The 16,904-nt window shown below is 45.4% G+C and overlaps 1 protein-coding gene across 1 annotated transcript in view; it reads left to right on the forward strand.

Annotated features, from left to right (window-relative positions):
* The first annotated feature begins 415 nt into the window (after window positions 1–415).
* LOC139246355 (calcium uniporter protein, mitochondrial-like) overlaps window positions 416–16,904 on the forward strand; it is a 163,865-nt gene continuing 147,376 nt past the window's right edge. Inside the window, exon 1 of the mRNA XM_070871407.1 lies at window positions 416–797. Within this exon, the coding sequence (XP_070727508.1) occupies window positions 702–797 (96 nt within the window). The 5' untranslated portion in view covers window positions 416–701. The remainder of the gene's footprint in view (window positions 798–16,904) is intronic.

The following is a 16,904-nucleotide window of genomic DNA, read 5'->3' on the forward strand; positions in this document are numbered from 1 at the left end:
CCCCCCGCGTCTCACTCTTCCCACCCCCCCTGCGTCTCACTCTTCCCCCCCAGCCTCTCACCCCCCCCCCCACGTCTCACTCCCACCCACCCCCCCATTTCACTCTCCACCCCCCCACCGTGTCTCACTCTCCCCCCCAGCCTCTCACCCCGACCCCCCAGTCTGTCTCTCGCTCCCTCTCGGCCCCCACCCTCTTTGCTTGTCGCCGCTGCTTTCGGCCCCGGAGAGGAGTCGGGATCGGAGCTGGGGAGAGTCGGGGGAGACGCATGCCTGTCAATATAAGTGCAGTACAAATAGTTACACTGATGTAGAATCATGTTGTGAACAACCTTGCCAAGCGCTCCGCCTGGTGGCAGAGGGAAGGAGAGCTTGTTTCGAGCAGCAGGGATCCGAGTGGCGGCGGAAACAGCAGAGGTCGCTCCGCCTCATTTTTAAATTAGAGCACAATTTGGCTCCAACTATCTGCCTATTTTGTAGTGTGCGGGCGAGCGAGTGAGTGAGTGAGTGGAGAACGCTTCCTCGTTGCAAAGCGTTTCCTCCGCCCTCGCTCAGAACCACTTTCAGTCAGCAGCCGAGCCGCCGGAGGGAGGGAAAGATGAAAAGGAGCGAGCGCCGTGGGAAGGAGGAGTAGAGAGAAAACACACCAAGCGACGGATATTATCAAGCAAGATCTTGCATAGAACGTGCGGAGAGGGAAAGGCATGGCTTTGAGTCGGAGAGTCCTGAGCGTGTCGCTTCCAGTCAGCAGGCAGCTTGTGCTGGTCAGGCGGAGAGGACCAGCGCTGGGAGCACAGGCGGTGAGTACAGACCCTGACTGGCACACACCAGGGTGTACAGACACACTGGCACACACCGGGGGGGGGGGGGGGTACAGACACACTGGGGGTACAGACCCTGAATGGCACACACGGGGGGGTACAGACACACTGGCACACACCGGTGGGTACAGACCCTGACTGGCACACACCGGGGGGGTATAGACCCTGACTGGCACACACAGGGGGGGTGCAGACACACTGGCACACACCGGGGGTACAGACCCTGACTGGCACACACCGGGTGGTACAGCCCCTGACTGGCACACACCGGGGGGTACAGCCCCTGACTGGCACACACTGGAGGTGGGGGTACAGCCCCTGACTGGCACACACTGGGGGTGGGGGTACAGCCGTTGACTGGCACACACCAAGTGGTACAGCCGTTGACTGGCACACACCGGGGGGTACAGCTCTTGACTGGCACACACCAGGGGGTACAGCTTTTGACTGGCACACACTGGGGAGGGGGGGGGTACAGCCCCTGACTGGCACACACCGGGGGGGGGGGGGGGTACAGACCCTGACTGGCACACACCGGGGGGTACAGACCCTGACTGGCACACACTGGGGGGGGGTACAGCAACTGACTGGCACACACCGGAGGGGTACAGACACACTGGCACACCGGTGGGTACAGACCCTGACTGGCACACACAGGGGGGGGGTGCAGACACACTGGCACACACCAGGGGGTACAGACCTTGACTGGCATACACCAGGGTGTACAGACCCTGACTGGCACACACTGGGGGGTACAGACCCTGACTGGCACACACCAGGGGGTACAGACCCTCACTGGCACACACTGGGGGGTACAGACACATTGGCACACAGCAGGGGTACAGACCCTGACTGGCACACACCGGGGTGTACAGACACACTGGCACACACCGGGGGGTACAGACCCTGACTGGCACACACTGGGGGTGGTACAGCCCCTGACTGGCACGCACCGGGTGGTGCAGCCCCTGACTGGCACACACCGGGTGGTACAGACCCTGACTGGCACACATCGGGTGGTACAGACCCTGACTGGCACACACTGGGGGTGGTACAGCCCCTGACTGGCACGCACCGGGTGGTACAGCCCCTGACTGGCACACACCGGGTGGTACAGCCCCTGACTGGCACACACCGGGGGGTACAGCCCCTGACTGGCACACACCGGGTGGTACAGCCCCTGACTGGCACACACCGGGGGGTACAGCCCCTGACTGGTACACACCGGGGGGGTACAGCCCCTGACTGGCACACACCAGGTGGTACAGCCCTTGACTGGCACACACCGGGGGGGTACAGCCCCTGACTGGCACACACCTGGGGGTACAGCCCCTGACTGGCACACACCAGGGGGTACAGACACTGACTGGCACACACCAGGGGGTACTGACACATTGGCACACAGCAGGGGTACAGACCCTGACTGGCACACACCAGGGGGTACTGACACTGACTGACACACACCAGGGGATACAGCCCCTGACTGGCACACACCGGGGGCGGGGTACAGACCCTGGCAGCTTGACCGGGAGGGAGTTGGGCTCATAACAGGCTCTTAAGTTCCGAACTGATAATGACACGCGTCCAAGAGCTGCTGGGCCTGTGTGCCTGTGCTGGAATGAAAATAAAATATATATCCAGACACAGTGAGAGAGTGTGAAAAGCAAACCCGTTTCTACATTTCACTCTCCCCAACATCACAATCGGCCCCATTCGGGGCTTTGCAATTGGAAACGAATTTGTTTTGTTGGGGGCCTTATTTCCGCTTTAAGATCAGAGATGAATTGTCCGAACTTCCGTGCTGTCAGTAGTTTGAGAAGAAAAATTGGACCGGTGTTTGAGGGACTCGATATTTTTATAAGTAAAATGCCTCTGTCGGGGAGGGACTCGATTTTGAAAACTGCCGTAATAATAACCAGAACGTCTAGTGCAGGATATCCACCAGACATCTTGTTCACTCACGTACCGAGCATGTACTGCGGGATCGGAAACCACTCGTCTCAAGTTCTTGGGGCGTTATGATTGGACTTAATGAAGCACATAAAAAATCAATGTAGTTAACTGTAAAACTGAAAGTGATTCCTGTAAAATCCCAAATGAGAAGGCTAAGTGTAACTTGAAAAGTTGAGGATTTACTTGTATAATGGATGTCGAGATTTATCAATTTCAGTTTGACACTGCCTCTTATCCTGCACTTTTAAATTTGTATTTTGACACTTGAAACTCATTCAGAAACAAAAAAAAAACAGGTTTTACAAGTTTTATCAAGACATGTATATAGCCATTATTGTTAGTTCTAAATGGATAATGACTGTATATTCCCCAGTGTAATATAATCTCTATATAAAGTCCTTTAATTACCAAATGGAGCTAAACAGATCTTTTCTATCCTAGAGCAAAAAAATGACAGAATTTGCTGCAAAACTAACCAGTTTCCTGAATGTCTAAAATATATAGCTTAAAAAAAAATTCTGTGTGTGTGTGTATATATATATATATATATATATATAGGAAACAATTCAAAACTACCCTATATTCTATCAAAGGTGAGATTTTGAGATCTTGCAATTCAGTTTGTACAAATATTAATCCAACTGAAACAGCAATTTAGCTTTTTTAATTAAGCCTGCATTTAAAATTAAATGATGGGAAGTTCGCTCTTTCTGTGCTCAATGAAGCAAATGCCCTCTCAAGTGGTATTTTTTAACTTGCATAGAAAGAATTCAACAGCTATGCCAGGAGATGGCTGTAGACTGGACTGGGATGACTCATTGTAATTGTCCCTCTATGTAAAAAGAACTTGTTTTGGTAACTGCACCCTCTCCTCCAAGCTGAGATCATGTGAAAGGAAATTGTGAAAGGAAGAACAAGCATGAGACTATATCTTGCTATTTTGTTGCTTGCCAGTGCGGATATATGGTGTGCCACTAAGCTGCTGATACTTCCACTTTTAACTTAAAGGATAAACTCTTAAAGGTTTTTCCATCCTTCTCCTTTGGCTTTCCCTAGCACAGGTAGCAGTCTCCACCAATGATCTTTTGAATTGATCCACCTGAAACAACATAGGAACAGGAGGAGGCCATTCAGACCCTCTAGTCTGTTCTTCCATTCAATTAGATCATGGTTGATATGTATTTTAACTCCATTTACCCGTCTTGGTTCCATATCCCTTAATACCCTTGCCGAACAAAAAGCTATCAATCTCAGTTTTGACATTTTTAATTGACCTAGCCTCAATTGCTTTTTGGAGGATAGAGTTCCAGATTTCCACTACACTTTGTGTAAAAAAAAAAAGTGCTTTCTGACATCACTCATGAACGGTCGAGCTTTAATGTTAAGATTATGTCCTCTTGTCTGGACTCCCTCACCAGAGGAAATGGTTTCTCTCTCAGGAAGTGCGCAAGAGCTGCCTGGGTGGCTATCCAATGGGGAAGATTTTGCTCTCAAAGTTTTGCTCTCGCTATTGAAATGCATTGAATGTCGTGAGGTTGCTGTATTTGGGTGGTAGATAAACTTGCCACAGAAAGTTAAGCCTTGTCCATTTCAACACTATATAGCATTTTAACGATGTGATTAGTGTCTACTTAGATTTCCAAAAAGCTTTTGATAAGGTACCACGCAAGAGGCTTCTTTATAAGATCGAAGTCTTTGGTGTTGGTGGTAATATATTGAGCTGGATTCAGAATTGGCTGGAAGGATATAGGCAGAAAGTAGTTAGAGACGGATTTGGATCTGTCTGGAAACTGGTCACCAGTGGTGTCCTGTCGGGCTTGGTGTTGGGACCATTATTCTTTACTATTTTTTATTAATGATCTAGATATAGGTGTTGGCACAATCTCCAGATTTGCAGATGATATCAAGATCTGTGCGAATGTTAGGACTGTAGATGATGCTCGACTGCTTTAGGCAGATCTTAATATGTTGGGAGATTGGGCTCATGACTGGAAAATGATGTTTAATTTGGAAAAGTGCAGTGTTATGAATGTGGGCAGGGCAAATACTCAACATTCATACACCCTCCAGGGAAAAGCATTAAAGAAGGTGGAAATAGAAAGAGATTTAGGCATTCCAGTGCATACATCTTTAAAGGTACATGAGCAATGCCGTGAAGTGATAGCTAAGCAAATAGGGTGTTGGGGTGTATCCATAGGACAATTGAGTACAAGACGAGGCGCACTTGGAATACTGTGTCCAGTTTTGGTCTCCTCACATGGTGGGTGATGCTGAGGTTTTGGAAAGGTGCAGATAAGGGCCATTCGACTCATTTAAAGCATCACCGTTATCAAGAAAGGCTAATCAAGAAGGGACTCTATACTTTAGAGACGCGTAGACTTAAGAGGCGGGATCTGATTGAGGTTTATAGGATAGTTTGTTTCAATTAAATGGGTTAGGGAAGACCAGGGATCACAAATGTAAGTTGTATAATTCTAGATCTAGGTTAGATGTCAGAAGGTGGTTATTTTCCCAGAGAATAGTGAACCTCTGGATCAGGCTGCCGTATCGTGCGGTGGATGCTGATTCTCTGAATTCCTTCAAGCGAGAGCTAGAATTGTTTCTGGCTGGGGTGGAGGTCACCTCTTACAGAAAGTAGGTACTGGAGGGAATTGCCAGAATGATCGCTTAGAGGGGCCAAAGAGGAAGTCCCCAGATTTTTCCCCCCAAATTGGCCTGGGTTTTTAATCTGTTTTTTGCCTCTCCCAGGAGATCAGATGGTTTTGGGTGGGGTGGAGTGTATATATTGTGATACACAAGGTATCACAGTTGTGGGGGACAGGCTCGATGGACCAGAGGGTCTTTACCTGTCTGTCATTGTTCGTATATAATACCATAAGTTAGACCGTTATGCTCACTGATCCTCCAGTGGCGAACTCCTGCCACAATTTGCTGGAATAATAATTAGAATATGTTGCAGTGAGCATAGTGGAGATTTGAGAACAATGTGGCCAATGTCTGACCCACATCCAAGGTACCAGGACCCAACATAGAACAGAACAGAACAGAACCACAGGTTATTTAACAGGGACATGTTTAGAAGCAATGGCTCCAATCTGATAACATGGGGATGAGTCGCAATATGTACGGATAGAATATTCAGCTTGATTTTAATATGATTGAGTTTGTACTGAAATCATAGTATAAATAGACATTAAGAAGGGACCTGTATACCCAATTCCACTATCTCTCTTCTCTTCCCTCAAGTAAAATACTGTCTCTTTCAGAGTGGAGTTGTTCAGCTGGTCATGAAATCGGCCCCATGGAATGCTAATACATTGAGTACAGATTGTCTGGAGCCTTGGCTAGTGTAACACTTTAGTCTCGATCTAGGATGCATATACTTTTAAAATGCTTTTATTGTGCACTAGCATCATCAAGTTCTTGAAGCATGGGTCTTGCCCAACTACAAGAAGTCAAGCCATGACTTGCTCAGACAGGTTGCTGGGGAGATCCATTTTTAGTGAATCTTCCTTGCTCTCGGTCTTAACAAGTCCTGGCAATTTTATATTTTGCTTAGAGCTGGCTGCATAAGATTGATGCTTCGGCAATCTAGTGACATAGAAGAGTATGAAAGCACCTTTAGAATGCTCGGCGTAATTTTAATTCCATGACTAAGTTGGGCAAAGCATCTTGGAGAACCCATTTTAAATTTGAACAAAATATGATGATCCATCTTGGATCAAGGGTCGCCACAGCTTTTAAACATACGAAAAAACATATGCTGAGTGAATTACTTAAAATACAATGGTACAACAGATTGAATGATATTTAATATTTTGAACATGAAGGTGCATGCAGTGGCACAGTGACACACCAGGTTGATTTGGAAAGAATGCTGGTGATTTAAGGAAAATATACGTTTCAATAACCCAGCATAAACTTCAGAATTTGCAACCACAGTGCTGTAGCATATCCAACACCATCTCCCCTCCACCAGCGCCCCCCCCGCCCCGGCCAACCAATTGCTACTGTTGCCAATTTTCTGGTTATAAGCAATCTGAACACTTTACAACCCTACAGGCCAACAATTTAATATTTACATTTCCGGCTTGTAGGCATTTTCCCCAGGAGTTCCGATTGTGACTTAAAAAAATTGTGCATGAACAAGCTTTTATTTAATTTACATTTTAAATAAGTTCCTTGGCCATTTTACTATGCATATTCCGTCTTCCTGTTTTAACCACTATCTGTCTGCTTGGCTAAAACTGGTTAAATTTTTAGGTCAGTCATAAAACTCAGTACTGTAATATTATATGGCCATGTGACTAGGTCAAACTGTGACTATTTTTGGGTCAATATTTGGAACCCAAGTTGGCCAAGCACCCAATGAGTTGACTCTGCAGCACTCAAAGGATTAACGACAGGTTAGAATGAATGAATGAAGTGCGATGGAAAAAGTGCTGCTTGAATCTCATTTATATCTAGGGTCTGCATTAAATTTCTGAATCCAAGTCATTAATATAAAATAGAAACAGCAGGGATCCCAACACTGATCCCTGGGCATCTCAGTTGGCACTTCCTCACACCCAGACAGAACTCCTCTAAAATATGTACAACTGGTGAAGTAGCATACCATGCATATTTTGATGTCCCACCGTACATGTATATGAAGCTAGTGAAACAGAACATCTTAATGGCAAAATGTTACAGAATTGTGTTGTATTCATTATTAGTATTTATTTACTCACTTACCTTGTACACACAAGAAAATTTATAACCTGTGTCATATCCCAAATGTGCATTGATCCCACTTGCATTGCTGTTTTGAAAGACTGGTGTCTCGGAGTAATACTAGTTTGTAAAATGTGTATAATTGGGGTGAGGCTGTCAGATTACATCACAGTCATCTGACTAGTGGTTACAGTGTAAGCTGCTGCCTTGTACTGCCAACACTTTGTAAAAATATAAGTGTGGATTGCTGCTGGGTTGTTGTAATTTTTCTTTCCTCAAGCCAATGTTTATTGTTGAGAGGCAGCTTTAAAAAAAAAAATCAATCATGGGATGTGGGCATCGCTGGTGAGGCCTGCATTTATTGCCTATCCCAGGTGGTGGTGAGGCGCCTTCTTCGCCACATGGACTGCAGCGGTTGAAGGTACTCCCACAGTGCTGTTGGGGAGGGAGTTCCAGGATTTTGACCCAGCGACAAAGAAGGAAAAGGAGATATATTTCCAAGTCAGGATGGTATGTAACTTGGAGGTGGAGGTGTTCCCATGCGCCTGCTGCCCTTGTCCTTCTAGGTGGGAGACCCGATGCAGAACACTCAGCCTCTGACCTGCTCTTGTAGCTACAGTATTTATGTGGCTGGTCCAGTTATGTTCCTGGTCAATGCTGACCCCCAGGATATTGATGGTGGGGGATTCGATGATGGTAATGCCGTTGAATGTCAAGGGGCGGTGGTTAGACACTCGCTTGTTGGAGATGGTCATTGCCTGGCACTTGTGTGGTGCGAGTGTTACTTGCCACTTATCAGCCCAAACCTGAATGTTGTCCAGGTTTAGCTACATGTGGGCACAGACGGCTTCAAATCTGAGGAGTTGCCGAATGGAACTGAACACTGTGCAAATGTCAGCAAACATCCCCACTTCTGACCTTATGATGGAGGGAAGGCCATTGATGAAGCAGCTGAAGATGGTTGGGCCTAGGACACTGCCCTGAGGAACTCCTGCAGCAATGTCCAGCGTCTAAGATGATTGTCCTCCAACAACCACAACCATCTTCCTTTGTGCTAAGTGTGACTCCAGCCAGTGAAGAGTTTTCCCCCTGATCTCCATTGACTTCAGTTTTACTAGGGTTCCTTGATGCCACACTCAGTCAAATGCTGCCTTGATGTCAAGGGCAGTCACTCTCACCTCACCTCCTGGAATTCAGTTCTTTTGTCCATGTTTGGACCAAGGCTGTAATAAGGTCTGGAGCCGAGGGCTCTTGGCGGAACCTAAACTGGGCATTAGTTAGCAGATTATTGGTGAGTAAGTGTCGCTTGCTGGCACTGTCGACGACACCTTCCATCATTTTGCCGATGATTGAAAATAGGCTGATGGGGCTGTAATTGGCTGGATTGGATTTGTCCTCCCTTTTGTGGACAGGACATACCTGGGCAATTTTCCACTTTGTTGGGTAGATGGGAGAATTGTAGCTGTACTGGAACAGTTGGCTAGAGGTGCGGCTAGTTCTGGAGCACAAGTCTTCAGCCTGTGCTGTATCCACTGAGCTCAGCTGTTTCTTGATATCACATGGAGTGAATCAAATTGGCTAAAACTGGCTGGTTTTGTGATAGTGGGGACCTCCAGGAGCAGGCCGAGATGAATCATCCACTCAGCACTTCTGGCTGAAGATGGTTGCAAATGTTACAGCCTTGTCTCTTGCACTCATGTGCTGTGCTCTGCCATCATTGAAGATGGGGATGTTCATGGAGCCTCCTCCTCCTGTTAGTTGTTTAATTGTCCATCAGTATTCATGACGGGATATGCAAGACTGCAGAGCTTTGATCTGATCCATTGGTTGTGGAATCACTTCATTCTTAATTAGCTCATTTTTGCCTTACAATAATCAGCATTGGGGAGAACTGAATATCTGTGAACATCCTGGGTTTTATTCATAAAGATTTTGCTTTAAAGAATTCCATAGTAGGACATTTATAAGAGTGTGTGGATGAGTCCTGTATTACCTGTACTTATTCTTAAATATAACTAGGGTAAATATTAAGGGGGTTATATTGTGTTGTGTGCAGCACCTTAAATTGAATCCGTTTAATTTATTTTCCTGCCTAATTAATCTATTTCTGCTCTTTCTGCCTCCTGTTTTAAATCGTACACAGAATTTCAGTCAATTTAGATCTTGTTATTAATTACAGCTGTAAGTAATTTAAAGGTTGCTGTGATCTATCAATTTTTGCTAATTTTATGCACCTGGGAGATGGACCTGAGGATTAATTTGCTGCAAGCACCGGTACGCTCGGGGCCTTCCGCGAGAGGTGGGCACCGGAGGGACTGGAGTGCATCATCACGCCCGGCAACCAAATTTTAATTTGATTTTACGTTTTAAAGTTTAATTTGTTTTAATTGCCGGTGCTTTTAGTGTCCCCCTCCCCTTTTATAGGGGGCACTTGGAAAAATGTGATTTTAGCGCCCAAAAAAAAACCAAAAAAGAAAAAAGAAAAACAAAAAAAAAACACAAAAAAGAATAAAAAGGGCCTTGTAAATGTCTGCTGTGTCATCCAGGGCACGGTTTAATGTTTTTTTTATTTTACAGATAAACTCAAAAGAGTTAATTTGCTGCAAGTATACACAACTAATTTGTAAATGCTGAATAAATCTTCATTAGGAATATTATTTTAATATTTGATACTAAAATTAGAGAAACTTGGAGCTGCAAATAAAGTGACACATGACCTTACTATCGGTATCTCCACTTGTGTCAGTCATTGGAAGTTTTGAGATTTAGTTATGGCCCTCTCAGAGGACTAGGCATGGAATCCTCATGAACTTGTTCTGCTTTCAAAAGAAAGTGATAAGTGGAGTGGAGTTATGAACTGTCAGAGGAAATAAACACAAAAATATCACTGATGGATATCTTAGGTGGGTCTTAGTGAAGTTGCCTAGTTGAAGCTGCTGTAGATTTAATCACTGTCTACTGGATATCTCTGTTGTATTTGTATTTCTATGAATGTAAATGTGTGAAAATCCTATTATCGCAGAAAATGAGATTTGTCAGTCTGTACTCATTTATGGGCAGCTCTGTACTGTGAGTGGGATGAGATTGGCCAAACTCATTATCTCATAGGACCCCAACGGCTAGCAGAAGATCATTTTGTGTCATCACTTGGGCGGGATTCAGCTGCACAAGAGGTGAAAGAACAATGTTTTAACCCACTGTTGTTTTCTTTCTCCTCCCCCATGTCATTGTGTTGGAAATCCTCTCAATATGGACAGAAAGAGGCACAAAATTGAGCCAGTTCCACTATTAAATCTCAAAGACCAGGTTTTAGTTCCCTGCCTTGAGATAAAGGGAAACATTAATACTTCTTTCAACAAAACTTCTGCGCAGAAGTTGAAACTGAGCAGCTACAACTTATTTTCTAAAACAAAAGCTCTCTTTTTGGTGCAATACAGCTTTGAATTTCTTTATACTTTGAGAATTGTTAAGAGCACCATTATTGTTCAAAAACTTTAGAAAAATAAGTTTAATGCAACATTTTTATGGTGTTGTTTGCATATGATATCACTGCTGAAGCATGCAATGGCCTCTCTAGCGAATGATGGTGTCTCTGTCATCATCATAGGCAGTCCCTCAGAATCGAGGAAGACTTGCTTCCACTGAAAATGAGCCCTTAGGTGGCTGAACAGCACACAGAGAACCATAGTCCCTGTCACAGGTGGGACAGATAGTTGTTGAGGGTAAGTGTGGATGGGACTGGTTTGCCGTACGCTCCTTCTGTTGCCTGTGCTTGATTTCTGCATGCTCTCTGCGATGAGACTTGAGGTGCTCAGCGCCCTCCCAAATGCACTTCCTCCACTTAGGGCGGTCTTTGGCCAGGGATTCCCGGGTGTCGGTGGGGATGTTGCATTTTATCAGGGAGGCTTTGAGGGTGTCCTTGTAACGTTTCCTCTGCCCACCTTTGGCTCGTTTGCCATGAAGGAGTTCCGAGTAGAGTGCTTGCTTTGGGAGTCTTGTGTCTGGCATGCGATCGATGTGGTCTGCCCAGCGGAGCTGTCTCTATAAGGCAGCGATTACTAACTGTTGGAGACCTGTGAGGAACACTTTACATAACCTGGAGGAAGTTTCATGACCAGCACCCATTTTATTTTTTTCTTGAAATTGATGCAAAATGCTGGCCTTGTTTGAGGTCGTTAAATGTTGGCTAAGATACACAAGGGAGCTGAATCAACATTCTCTGGAAAAATAGTAATCACCGGAGCAGCCTATCCAGATCCACTTTCTTTGTAAATTTGTGCTGTCAGGCTTAGTAACACCTCCAAGCCACTTTCCACCCAAGAAGTTCTCGTAATTATGGCTGATTTGACCAATGCTGGCATATGTCATCGGTCATCTTCTCAAAACTTTATTCTGTTTTCATTACACTTGCAAGTGGGGCAAAGTTTGTATGATGAATATTCATTGCTAGACAAATAGAACGGTACATTTGAATGCTTCAGGAGCAAGGTGGTTTTTGTGCTACTATTATTCCTTAGAAGTGGAGGAAGATATTTTTTGAAAAGTCAGTAGGAGAATGAGGTGTAAATGTTGCCGCTTGTCCTGAAGGATGTCTTAGTAAATATATAAGTATTGGGCAGTCCCTCGTATCGAGGATGACCTGCTTCCACACTAAAAAGGGATGAGTTCACGGGTGTTTCAATGAGGGACCTGACATTCTACGTCCCGAACTACATATTGAAGGGTGGAAGATGCCTGTGCGTGGATTTTTTTAACGTGTGGTGGCCGTTGCACACCAGCCACCACATGGGCTTGACAGAGCTAGGTCTTGATTCAGTGGCAAGAGTTAACCAAGATGACTGGAGACCAAGCTCTGCTGCACGGGGCTAGTGTGCACACATGCTTCTACTGTCCATAGATCACAGTGTGGGCTGGCCCGTGCTGCTTTTAGGCCCGAACCCTCGCCTCTCCTGGGCCCCGATAGTATAACAGCAATTATGACCCAATTTTTCCAAGAGGCAGAAACATTGCATCTCAATTTAATGAATGTCTGGATAGTGCTACCAGATGGCAGCCATTCAGGATATGCAGAATGAGTGGATATTTATAAATTGTTTCCAATAAGATTTTTTTATTTCATGGATTACAGTATTTGAGACTTTTTAAATGCCTACTTCTTTATAACAGTGTTATTTCCTTGTTATAACTTGTTGCACATACCACGCACAACCCTTTTTGGAACATCACATTTTTAAAACATTTTTCAGTGCAGTTTTTATCATCACCTAGAGCTTTCCTAATTATTACTGTAACTATATGAACACAAAACATGAAGTGCAACAACAGAAAGAATCAAGGCCTTATATAGTTAGTCATCAGGACGAAGCTTTCATCACCATTTTAGCAATTGCTTTTCGGATTTGGGCCACTCAACGTTTGGGTCATGCTATACCTTGCATGTAGATGGGACTGAGAGTGTCATTTTTTCACCAATCCTATACTAGGTTCATTCACATTTAACTTGTATGACTGTTGCTTTTCTCCTCAATGGCCTTTATCACCATCATCTTATTTAATATAACAATTTAGCTTCTCCTTCTCTAGGTATTTTCATTTGAAGTCAGATTTACAGTAACAATCTCAGGCCAATTCTCCACCTCTACTGTACTGAGGAATAGCAACCGAAGGCCCTTGCTACGTGTCCCATCTTAGATCCTCCAATTTAAAGGGGCAGTTCTGCAACCTCTACCATGGGAAGTCTTGAGACCTAGGATTGCCCAATGGAATCTCTGGAAAATAACATGGGACTTCACTCCCGTTTCAGGTGAGTGTTTCCTGCCTTGGTCCAATACATCCCAGAAAAAGCCACATCATGTACAAAGGCAGTGGAAAATCATCTCCCTCCGGTTTGCAGTTCTGCACTATGCGAGATACTGTTCAGCTCTCCTCACATTCTTCCATCTCTCTTTACATGCTGCTGCGTCTCAGCTGACTACAAGCAGATACTGGCTTTACAGTAGATAAAGTAAGAAAGAAACATTTGCATTTATATAGGGTCTTTCACGACCACTGGACGTCTCAAAGCGCTTTACAGCCAATGAAGTACTTTTGAAGTTTAGTCACTGTTGCCATGTGGGAAACCCGGCAGCCAACTTGCACACATCAAGCTCCCACAAATAGCAATGTGATAATGCCCAGATAATCTGTTTTTTTGTTATGTTGATTGAGGGATAAATATTGGCCAGGACACCGGGGATAATTCCCCTGCTCTTCTTCGAAATAGTGCCATGGGATCTTTTACGTCCACCTGAGAGAGTGGTTTAACGTCCCATCCGAAAGACGGCACTTCCGACAGTGCAACATTCCCTCAGCATTGCACTGGAGTGTCAGCCTAGATTTATGTATTCAAGTCCCTGGAGTGGGAGTTAAACCCACAATCTTCTCAAGAGAAGTAGTGGCAGGGATTGTGGATGCATTGGTTGTAATTTACCAAAATTCTCTGGATTCTGGGGAAGTCCCAGCAGATTGGAAAACTGCAAATGTAACGCCCCTATTCAAAAAAGGAGGCAGACAAAAAGCAGGAAACTATAGACCAGTTAGCCCAACATCTGTGGTTGGGAAAATGTTGGAGTCCATTATTAAAGAAGTAGTAACAGGACATTTGGAAAGCAAAATTTGGTCAGGCAAAGTCAGCATGGATTTATGAAGGGGAAGTCATGATTGACAAATTTGCTGGAATTCTTTGAGGATGTAACGATCAGGGTGGATAAAGGGGAACCAGTGGATGTGGTGTATTTGGACTTTCAGAAGGCATTTGACAAAGTGCCACACAAAAGGTTACTGCACAAGATAAAAGTTCACGGGGTTGGGGGTAATTTTTTCGTATGGATAGAAGATTGGCTGACAAACAGAAAACAGAGGGTCGAGATGAATGCCAACCAGAGAATGAACCAATCAGTAACGAATGGGGTGCTGGGACCCCAACTATTTACAATTTATATTAGCGACTTGGAAGAGGGGACTGAGTGTAACGTAGCCAAGTTTGCTGACGATACAAAGAGAGAGGAAGGGTAATGTGTGAGCAGGACATAAAGAGGCTGCAGGAGGACATAGACAGGCTAAGTGAGTGGGCAAGAATTTGGCAGATGGAGAATAATGTTGGAAAGTGTGAGGTCATGCACTTTGGCAGAAAAAAATCAAAGAGCAAGTTATTATTTAAATGGAAAAAGATTGCAAAGTGCTGCAGTACAGCGGTGTTATATATGTAAACCTGTAATTACCATGTCTAACCACCAGAGGGCTTATCCCCTGGAGTCCAAAGGGATCCCACAATCCCTTGGGAGCACCTGTATATAAGGAGGCCTCACAGGCTGGAGAGGCACTCTGAGATCTGTAATAAAGGACTACGGTCACACTTACTTTGAGCTTGCAGTATCTAGTCTGACTCCTTATCCAAGACATAACAAACGGGACCTGGGGGTACTTGTGCATGAAACACAAAAGGATAGTATGGAGGTACAGCAAGTGATCAGGAAGGCCAATGAAATCTTGGCCTTTATTGCAAAGGGGATGGAGTATAAAAGCAGGGAAGTCTTGTTACAGCTGTACAGAGTATTGGTGAGGCCACACCTGGAATACTGCGTGCAGTTTTGGTTTATACTTACTGTGGAGGCAGTTCAGAGAAGGTTCACTAGATTGATCTTGGGGATGAGTGGGTTGACTTATGAGGAAAGATTGAGTAGGTTGGGCCTCTACTCATTGGAATTCAGAAGAATGAGAGGTGATCTTATAGAAACATATAGGCCCCAAGTTTCCACATGATTTGCTCCTGATTTTTAGGAGCAACTGGTGTAGAACAGAGTATCTTAGAAATCGGAATTCTCCACATTTAGTTTTCTGCAGTTCTAGTCAGGTAGAACAGTTTCACTTTGGAACAGAATTTTTTTTTCAAAAGGGGGCGTGTCCGGCCACTGACGCCTAATTTGAAAGTTTCCACAGTGAAAACGTACTCCAAACTAACTTAGAATGGAGTAAGTGAAGATTTTTGTACGCTTGAAAAAACCTTGTCGACACTTTAAAAAATCAGGTGCAGGTTACAAATTAGGCGTCGGGAACGAGGTGGGGGGGAGGGGGGGGGGGAAGGGAAGTCATTAAATTCTACAATCAATCCTTAGTTATACTTATACAAATATTATACAAATAAATACAACCTGAATAAAAATTTATAAGCAAAGAAAAGATTAAATAAACCATGTTCCTACCTGTGTGAAAGTGCTTCAGGCAGGCCTTTCAGGCAGCGGTGTAGCGTCAGTGTCTCGACGGCAGCGGCAGGCAGCAAGCAGCCTTTGAGCTGAGCTGCGGTGCTTGAGGCAGGCCTTCATTCCCCGTGAAGGTGCAGCACCCGGACGAACTTGAGGCCATTCGGCCATGGGATTGCAGCGGCGTCAGTGGCTGGCCAGGAGCCGAAGAATGAACACAGGACACAAGCAGCTGCAGATTTAAAATTCTTTAGGCCGTTCGGCCACGCTTATGGGGCGGCGTCAGTGGCTCGAAGGCAGCCGAAGAATCAGGAGCGGACGTGAGGCCATTCGGCCATGGGATTGCAGCGGCGTCAGTGGCTGGTCGGGAGCCGAAGAAAGAACAGCAGCAGCCTTCGAGCTGTGAGGGGGACTCACTGAGGCCATTTGGACAGGGAGAGGCAGCCACATCGACATCTTTATATTTAAATTTGCAGAATGGGTGCACCACATATTATGCAATGGTTTGCTTCCTCATGCAAGAAATTCTTTGTTCTTGGTGGAAGTTGATCCATTGCAAAGTTGAATTGGCACTTTTATTTCTCCAAACACACAGTCCTTAATTTGCAGGCACCGGTTCTGCAAGTTTAGCAGTGAAAAGCTGAACTCACTGATTTCAGCAGGTGATTTATTCAGCAATGCTGCTAAAAGCACGCCCTCACACACAGAAATATCAAGAAAATTAAAATACAAGCCTTTGCAGGGGTCCAAGAAACAAATCTTCACTTTTTCTGCAGCACTTTTAAAAATGGCCGAGTGCCAATGTTTACTTCAGACTGCGCGTGCGCGAACGCTCCAATGCGCACGCGCAGGGTTGCCGGCACCAAGAAGCCTCATTTCAATTGTACCCGCCCCCTCCTACTTACAAAATCGGCGCGAGTGGTAGGCTCCGCCCCCTGTGCGCCGCGCCAAGCAGACATCGAGCTCCAAGGAGCTCGAGAATACCGCACTTTTTTTCCGGCGCCGTTTTCGGCGCGAAAAACAGGCGCCCAGCTCTGAGGTGCGCCTTTTTCGCCGCGTGTGGAAACTTGGGGCCATTAGATTATGAGGGGACTAGACGAGGGGACTGCAGAGAGGATGTTTCCACTGGTGGGGGAGACTAGAACTAGAGGACATGATCTTAGAATACGGGGCCGCCCATTTA

Source organism: Pristiophorus japonicus, chromosome 2 (genome assembly GCF_044704955.1).
Source record: "Pristiophorus japonicus isolate sPriJap1 chromosome 2, sPriJap1.hap1, whole genome shotgun sequence".
Lineage (NCBI taxonomy): Eukaryota > Metazoa > Chordata > Chondrichthyes > Pristiophoridae > Pristiophorus > Pristiophorus japonicus.